Here is a 9,627-nt window from a genome sequence, read left to right on the forward strand (position 1 = left end):
GATTGTTCTATACCGGAAAAAAGTATACCCCTGTTTTTTTTTATTTTAAAATCAAAATTTATTTAGAGGTCGCTCAAAGCGCTCAAAGTTTCCCATGTATTTTGTATGGGGAAAAAAATACTTTTCGTAGAAATAGCATAGAATCCATGAAAATCAAAATTTTTCATTCTGAAAACTCAGCTTCTCTTCAGAGGACTTCAGAGAATAATGCCCAATAGTTTATTTAAACATTTTTTAGTTTCAACTATTTTTCTTTTTTTCTTTTGTATATTTCTTTTTGTATATTTGATTTTTTTTGGGGATATTTCGGAGACCCTTAAAAAGTAGTTGAAACTAAAAAATGTTTAAATTAACTATTGGGCATTATTCTCTGAAGTTTTCTGAAGAGAAGCAGAGTTTTCAGATTTAAAAATTTGGATTTTCATGGATTCTATGCCATTTCTACGAAAAGTCTTTTTTCACCATACAAAATACATGGGAAATTTTAAGCGCTTTGAGCGACCTCTAAATATATTTTGATTTTAAAATAAAAAAACAGGGGTATACTTTTTTTCGGTATAGAAAAATCCTAGGGGGTGAGATCATTAAATTTCCGACTTTACTTTTTTGGACCACCCTAGTGTGCATGCGGTTGTACATTCTTGCTGCCGTTCAATATACAAATAAACTTCCATGTTGACTTTGATGTATGCGCTGTGTCGCCTATTTTTGGCTTCATTAGCGCCATTCGGTGATTTGTAGCATTTGCACAATGTTGTAGCATAAAAGGAAAGGCAACAGCAACAAAGAGCAATCGAAACAAATTTTTGCAGAAAAAATACAAGAATTTTCATATCTGTATGTATGTAGTCCATGCAAAAGTGCCCATATACTTTTATGCATATCTGCATACACATTTACCAGTGACCACTAACGCGCAGGCGCGGCAGCATAAAAGCGCATTCACTTGTTAATTTACGAGCAAATAATTGGATAACACTAATAGGATTTGTTTAGTAAATTTTCGGTTTTTTTTTCAAATATTTTATTTAGTGACAGCTTAAACTAGGTGATTTAGAAATGTTGAATGGTTAAATGAAGTGCGAGGGAATATTTAGTAAGTAAAGATTTCCGTAAGTTCATTTTTGAATCCATACCTGTTACTCACGGAGCGAATAAATGCAAACAAATTCTATAAATTAGATGTACAAAGAAACGGACTCGATGGTTGATACTTTTCAAAAACTCAGTTGATTTTACAGTATGAATTTCGACATAATTTTTTGGGCAAATACAGACTAGATTAATAGTACGAAAACGCCATAGCTACCTATTTTGCAAAAATCTCCGAATATAAAATCTTGTTTACCGTAAAATAATGGGTCTGGTTCCATTCACTTTTAATAACAAAAAAAACAAAGTATGTATACCACACAACTTTACAAATTGATGCCTTTTCCAACACTTCATTTAAGTAAAAAAAAAATGTAAGTGGGGCATACCTATTTACTCCCAGGCGCCTTAAGGTCGTTCGTAAAGCACACAAATTGCCGTGTGGCTACTATACATGTAATGTTAACTATAAAAATTCAATCAGCAGCTACTCCGCTTACGTACAACTCCTGATTAGGCGAAGAGCGCAACAAATGCTTAGCAATCCAACAAAGATTTCTTGCAAAGGTCTAAGTATCGCTTAATATTTTTATGTACATACACATGTGTGTATATACGAGTACATACCTATTTATGTGTCTTCTTCTGCTCACTTATGCCGATATACCTTAAGCCTTTGTTTCTAATACATTCGCTCAGCTCATCTGTATTAAATAATACTAAGTTGGGCTTAGCTAAATCAGGCGATTGGAATTAATCTCCATTAGTGGTGTTGATTACTTAATCAATCAAAGTCACTTGTGATTATGGAAGAAAAAATCGAAGAAAAAAAATGCAGCCATGCGGCAGCGTAGTAGCCAACTTCTATGAGTGTGCTTGTATGCACGTGTATTGGCTTACCTTGTTATGCATAGAAGGCAGTGGAATGTGCTGGTAGCAGCGCGCTCACCTGACTTACTGGCTCAAATTCTACTCCTGTTGCCTATTTTGCTAGCAGCTTCGTGATACTTGCCGTATTAACTAATTTGCTTTAAATTTAGTAAGATCACTAGCCTTGAACTCTTCTCTACCAGACAACACGCTAAATATTTTTATTTTATTTTTTCATCCCATATCAAATTTAATTTGTGTTTCTTTTTTTTTCAAAAAAAAAAGAACCTTACGACCTTCCTATTTTGTATGTTTTGCTTCTTGGCGCGCGAAATAGAAACCGATTCAATTCTAATTACCAATTAAAATAGTTGAAGCCATGAATGCCGATAATTCACTGATTCGCCGCGTCACGCTAATAACACAGCAGCCAACAGAAGCCGTCTTTGTGGTATTTTCGAAGCTCAGGTGTGATGTTGTCAGAAGTGCTCATACATATATGTATGTATGTACATATTCGCCTACTGCTCATATGAGAGCTCTGTCAGTAGCAACATCAACATTAATTTATTCAATAAATTGTAAGCAAGAACTGTAGATTAGAGAAGCCCTCAACAATAAGCGCAGTACAATACTTCAACCACAATTATGCGCAATTACAAAACAGCTACATATACCACATGCAACTATAGTAGTATTATGCCAATATAAATCAATAGGGGTATTCACCAAATTTAGCAAGTGAGCTAGCAGTCAGGCAGAAGAGCTGGGCTAGAATCGTAACGTCCGTTCACGTATGGGAAACGATACGAAAGAATTTTACGTGATACGTCAGGCAGTATAAGCTGAAAGGGACAAGGAGTACTCTCACATATGTCATAGTCCGAAAAATGTGTTTTTTCGTGACGAATAGTACGATATCGTATGTGACGATTCGATCTCTGATTTGCTCAAGCAGCTCTTCTGCCCAACTGCCAGGTCCCTTGCTCAATTTAGTGAGCACCCCTAATGACTGAATGACAAATACCCCTGCAGCTAACAGGTTTGCTGAGCTCCAGCCACCGTCGATTGTATGCTCTTCTGACGCGTGCCGCTGGTGCCTGCTTTGATTAATATTCCATTGCGCCGAGGCTCTTCGGTGACTCAGCATATTGCTTTTCCAGTTCGACAGTGCCGCATGAACGTCTACTCTATCTAAAATGACTTGTTTTGAGGCATTATAGAAATTTTGCTATTCTCAAGGACTGAACTTCTGTTCGTGTAAGCATGCCTCGTCTTAGACAACATGTTTGCCTCTACGTTAAGTTTGATGTGCGCGTCTGTCAAGCTATAATCCTTCTCGCGCGTCTAAACATGCTGACTTAACTATACTGAGAGAACAATACCTACTTCAGGCTGCAGCATTCCTCATTCTCATGAGGTTGGGGTATTTAGAGGTGGTGCATGTGATTCCTTCCCACTTTGGCCCATTTGCCATGGTCCATTTTTATGACTCCCCGAGTTATAGAACCCTTGTGGACTAAAGAACTAAATGCCGCATAAGAATGCATTACGATTAGGTTCTGAGGACCAAGCCTTTATATATTTGACTATACCAGGAACCAGCAATTGACCTATGTAAGATCTAACGGATCGGTCAAGCTAATCTAACCTAACCAATACATTATACTAAGGCTTTATAAACTCCCATAAGTGTCCAGAAAGGCAAAATCTGCACTTTGAAATGAACAGTTTGTGCAGCGAATATCTTTGCATGCTTCTTAACTTATTTCATATTTCTTAGTACTCATCGTATAACTCACTAACTGAACTCTTATCAGACATATGAAATTCTTCGACTTGGCCACTTGACCTAAATACGCACGCACAAATAACTGTTCTGTGCAGATAATTTTACAAATGTTTCCGTTAAAGCGGATTGAATGACATTCTACAGCGACAATCACTGACTCACCCAGGTTCTGACTGCTGAAAAGACCTTGCTATGACACACACGTAACTGGTGTGACTGCAACCGTAACAAACAGCCTACACGCGTGCGCGCTTGCTTTGACAACTACTTAAATTATACAAGTGTTTCATTACGAGGCACTTCATCAAAAATACCAAAGCGTAATAATAAATTCAAACACAACATTAACGAACGCGAAAAGCGAAGGATCAATATAAAATCCGAATGGCAAACTGTAAACAAACAAGCAAACCAGCAAACGGATTTAAAATCAAAGAAATTGAAGTCCACAAAAGCGGTCGAGCGGGCAGAGAGTGCAGCAAAAGAAATAAAGAAGCATGGCACTTCAGTTCAAAAGGAATGCAAAAATGCAAAACAAAAAAGCGCCAACAACTCGGCAGTCAAATGTGAGTGCCAATAATTACAGCGCAAACAACATTTAACACCAATGCGCAGGCGTACGGAGGTGGACGCAGGCGAGGGGCTGGTGGAATGTAAAATGTGAGTAGTATTGCGCGATATTGGCAGCCTGGTGGTGGGTCTTTGGCAGCAAATCACTGCTGCTGCTTGGTTGGTCTGAACCAGTACGCTGTGCCACGGCCTGAACTGGACCAAATTCCAAAGCGAAAAAGCGGGATTGAGACGACGAAGAGTAACGCGACGGGGTGTGCTGACCGGAATGGTTGGTTAGAGCGCTGCTGAAGGAGGCTGAAGGCTATTTGTGTGGTGGCATGTTGGTGATGGCGCGCGCATGCGCACATTCCTGTCAATAAAATGCGATTGCCGCGCAATGTGTTGTCCGAATTGCTGAGACTTGAGAGTTATTGGGTGCCTTACGTAATCGCGAGAAAAGAAAGCAATAATAAGAAATAAAATCAGCGACAAAAATTGAAGGCAATAACAGCGAGAACCGCGCGCTATGTGCCACTCGACCAATCGACGACAGCGCGCGAGTTTTGATAGTCGCTAAAGGTGGGTTTGTTGTTGTTGGCGAGGCGGATATGTAGCCAGCTGCCACTTTGACCTCAACCGGCGCGGCATACGGAGAACAAAAATTAATGCCAAACAGCCGGTATAGCCGTTCCAAATTATGGTTCCTGGTTAGGCGTGCACTTGTGAAACTTTGCTAAGCTGCGAATATTCTAAATCATGCTTGCGGATATTGAAATTCACAACGCATTTCAGTAGATATCGCGTGGCAAAGTTAACGGTTTGCTGACTGCTCGATAACTCAGCGGCGCGCGCTATCTCACTGCCGCGCAACAAATTTAACAGCGCGCTGATAGCACAGTGCGGCATGCAACTGTGGGATACACATACAACTATTTCACACGGCATTCAAAGTTTAAACAAAAACAATGTAATTGAACTAACGCACACTTACCTTGCTTGCACGCTGCTCTTGTTGCTGTTACTGCCGATGCTGCTGCTGCTGCTGCTGATGCCATTGCCGCCACTCACTAACGTCTGCGTTGGCATGCAACGCGGCATTAAGGGCGGCGGCGGTGGTGAAGACTTCAGCGGCGCGGTCGTATTTGATGGCGATTTGCTGGTGTTGGTCAACTGCTGCGGTGGTGCTGGTGATGATGGCTGCTGCGGTTGTTGCACATTTTCCAAAATCGGTGGCGGCACGTTAAAACCAGCCAGCGCGGGATTGTGGTGCGGTCGCTTGCGGTTCGTTAACAGCTTCGCATTTGACGCGCTTGTCAGCGACGGAACCTGCGTAGGCGGCGAATGTTGCTGCGACTGTGGCACACCACCATTCAACAGCAAACGGTTAGCCGCCAGCTGTTGTGTGTGTTGCTGTGGCTGCGGTTGTCGCATCGACACATGCAACGCTTCAATGTTGTTCGGCTTCTTCGGTATGAGTGGTGGAGGCAACTTACCAGCCAACAAGGATGCTGAAGTCGGTGACGTCTCGGAACCGCTGCGCCCAAAATACGCCTTTCGCGAGGAAGAACCAGCAAAGCTGTTGCGACGATTGGGTGAGGGCGCTTTGGGCACCAGTTCACAGCTCGCGTTCATCGACGCACTCAGATCATAGTATTGTTGCAGCTGTTGTTGCTGTTGCTGCTGATATTGTTGACGTTGTTGTTGCAGCAGCTCAGGCGGCGGTGGTGGCAAAGGTTCATCCGCGAGTTGCGTGTCCAAGTCCGCGCTGGGTGGCAGCGGCGGCAAATCCGGCGAAGGAACGCGCAAACTCGGATTCTTTGGCGGTCTTTCAGGCACCCAACCGGGTTCAATGGCGGCCGCTGGCAGCGGTGGATTGTAGTATTGCTGCACATAGTTTGGTGGTCGCGCATGTTGCTGCGGATGATGTTGTTGATGTGCCAGCGCAGCGGCTTGCTGCAGCAACGCCTTCTCACGCATGGCTGCCGCATACTCAGCCGCAGAAGAGGTGCGACGCGTGGGTAGCAGGTTAGTGGGGCGCGCTGCTCGTGGTGGCGGTGGCGGCGGCGGCATACCGCAATCATTGAAGGAAGATTTCTCCGAGCTCGAAATGTTCTTAACGGATTGCGCAACGAGTTTCTCTTGCGTGGCACGCATGTACTGATCACGAAATTCGGCATAATCTGAGGCGGATGAGGAGCGCCGCAGCAGCGTGTGTGGTATGAGTGAGCGTGAACGTGGTGGCGGTGGTGGTGGAGCGGGAGAGGGTGGTTTGGTGGGCAGCGCGCTGTAACTGCTTGATGCACCGACGGCTTGTATGAGAGTCGCACGCTCATCATTGCTGCCGACATGGCCGCCACTGGTGGGCTTCTGTGGAGGTGGCGGCGGCGGTGGTGCGCACAAACGCATTGGCAGCTGCTGTGCGGAGGTTTTCTGTTGCTGAAATGTGCTGCCACTCAAATTGCTATGCTGCGCGCCATAGGAGTTTGGCAGCGAGCTGCGCATGATTTGATGTTGTGTGTCAGATTCTTTCATGTTCGACTGGTAGGAATGCGGACGTAAAAGTGGCTGATGCGACGACTGTGATGGCGAATGCTGTTGTTGATGTTGTTGCGGCGGTGAATGCTGGTGCTGATGCGCTAACTGATGCTGATGCTGGGAATGCGCAGTGAGTGGCTGATAGATTTTTTGCGACTGACCCTGTTCTTTGGCTTGCTGCTGTTGTTGTTGCTGCCGTTCAAAGTACGACTGCACCGCATTCTTTTGGAATGCCTTCAGCGCTGGATTCGAGACGCGATGTGTCTTACTCGGGTCCATGTAGGTATACTTCTGCAGCTGCGGTTCGTTTTTGGTGCGCTCAAAGTCGTTTATCAGCTCAGCGACCGACTGCCAACTTGGCTGAGGCGGACTGGTTGGAGACGCCAAGTATCTAAAGTGAAGAGAAGAGAAGGGAGTGGAATACAATTTACTTTAAAGCTTGCGTACAATGAAATTCTATAACTTACTTTGTCGCCAGCGCCACTGATGCTGCCGTCTGCTGCGCCTGCTTCTGAAGCAGCTGCGGTTGTTGTTGTTGTTGCTGCTGCTGTTGCTGCACCGGCTTCTGCAAGCCGGCGCTATACTGCGGCTTGGGATGCAGCACAAATTGCGAGGTGTTGCTATGCACCTTTTCGGTATAGGTGCTCACAGGAAAGAGACGGTGATTGCTGCGGTAGGATTGCGATGGTTGCGCGGATGCCGACGATACCGCGGACGCTAAGGAAGTTGTGGACGTGTTCAGCTGCGAATTAGCGCTGCCAGGCGAAAGCGACGCGCCACCAACTGGACCCGCGCCAATAGCGATTACTTCCACAATGGCGTTGGTCGCACTGCTGCTGACGACAACTGGCTTCGGCGCTATGGCAGGCGAGTGGGACGCAAGCGCGGAAGTGAGCGCTTCCACCTCCGCTTGCGTATTTGTCACAGATATGCTTGTATTTTGTGCTGGTAATGGCGGTGGTGCTGCCACATCACTGCCGCCGTCGTCTGTTGCTTTTAGCGCACTCACCAGCGGCGACGTTTTCGCGGATGCATGTGTGCTAAGATTGCAGCCATCAGTGACGCTTGCACTCATGGAACTGGGTAGCGCATCTGCAAGTGACGCGGCAGCAGGTAATTTATGCGCGAGTGATTGTGGCTGCTGACGTACTGCATACTGCGGATGTGGCTGATAGGGATGCATGGCGGCGGTGGCGTGTACAGGCGGGTAACTTGGACTGTGGCGATGATTCGGAAGCAACGCGGCGTTTTGCGCCATCAACCGTGTGGGCGAGTGTGTGCGTTCGCGCGCGGACAATGTTGGACTGATCTGTTTGGGTGCGCTCGGCGAGTGCTGTTGCGCAGACGATATTAGTGGCTGCTGCGCTTGTTGCGGCTGCTGGGACTCGTCGTGCAGATACAGTACGCTTTCGCTGTGATGTCGTTTGGGGGGTCAAAACGCGCGAACTATGCACAATCAGTTGCGACGAGGAAACTGAAAAGAATGAGGAAAGACAAAAATAAATTAATTTCAGAAAAAAAATAATGTGTGCTACAGAGATAAATCACAGAATGCTCGCAGCAGCGTGCGCCCCTCGAACGAGGTGAATAAAAATGAATTGCAAATCTATAAAATGATCCTTGAACCAACTGCGCAAATCAACAACGTATAAATCACCTAAACAGCCTGCAGCGGCACACTGGACAGTCGCCTTCATTACCGGCATCCAGTCAATCGCGGTTGCCGGTGGCTCCACCGCCACCGCCTTTACTGCAGCCACCGCCAGTAGCTCTTTGCCGATTAAGCGACCAACATTCGACAGTTTCCGCTCGACGTTCGCGATTAGCAGAGGATGGCGGCGCAGGCGACGTACATGATTAAGCGTTTGAAAGTGGTGAACAAGCTGCGTTTTTTATACGCTAGCTAACCACCCTTACCGGCCAACGCGCGGAGCTCCTGTGCAAACAAGGTGTCAAATCAGGCGCACCAGCAGCTCGGAAAAGATATATCGCTGCCGCTATTGTCGCATTGCTGGGTCGGTCAAGAAGCCTGTAGAAACAAGCTACACATTTATGTACATATATACATATATATATGCGTTTGTTAGTTGTCATAGATAAATGGCCACAACATGACACAGTGGCAACGCGATCGTTTGCTAGCAACAGTTGCGCTTGTGGCGTTCACCGCGATTGTGTAATCTAATAGCCAATTCATTTAACGGTTTTGTACTTGATTTTGTTGTCGCCGCCGCCGCCATCGCCGCCGCTGCCTCCGTTAGTTGCTTAACACAATTTTTCCTGCCTCGTTTTGCGGCATGCGCGAATTCGTGCTTATATTGCAATTATAAAAGATTGCCAAGCAGCCATGGTGGGGGTATTAATTTTATAGAACCTTTTTTGCCAATTTTTTTTCTTGCAATTTATAAATTTATTTTTCCTTGAATGCTTGCTCTCGTATGTGCTACTAGACTACATGCTACTACTTGCTACTTGCTACACACTCCGTCCGCATACGGGTTTAATCGCATCGGACTTAGCATTTTTCGTCGCCTTGTGCGCTTACGCCTTTGGGCGTGGTGGGAGTTGCTGTGGCGGCTGTTGGCCGTCAGCCTGGCTGATACGATTAAATTTGCACCTACTAACTACCTACTTTAGTATGACAAATATCTTGCGGCCAAGCAAGCGAAGCAAAAAAAATAAAAATTGGTAGGAAAAACCAAAAGTTCTTACGTTTTGGAAAGGAACGTTAAAGGTTAGAATAATTGTGAACCCAATTAAGGAATCACAAATGCCGTAGGCAATTT

The 9,627-nt window shown here is 45.3% G+C and overlaps 1 protein-coding gene across 1 annotated transcript in view; it reads right to left on the minus strand.

The window, feature by feature from the left end:
* Nucleotides 1–9,627, minus strand: part of LOC118743918 (protein Shroom) — a 268,049-nt gene that overhangs the window by 164,301 nt on the left and 94,121 nt on the right. Inside the window, 3 exon segments of the mRNA XM_036476679.1 lie at nucleotides 5,298–7,232; nucleotides 7,309–8,270; nucleotides 8,272–8,315. Of these exon segments, the coding sequence (XP_036332572.1) occupies nucleotides 5,298–7,232; nucleotides 7,309–8,270; nucleotides 8,272–8,315 (2,941 nt within the window).

Source organism: Rhagoletis pomonella, unplaced genomic scaffold (genome assembly GCF_013731165.1).
Source record: "Rhagoletis pomonella isolate Grant_MI unplaced genomic scaffold, Rhpom_1.0 Rhpom_scaffold_00007, whole genome shotgun sequence".
Classification (NCBI taxonomy): domain Eukaryota; kingdom Metazoa; phylum Arthropoda; class Insecta; order Diptera; family Tephritidae; genus Rhagoletis; species Rhagoletis pomonella.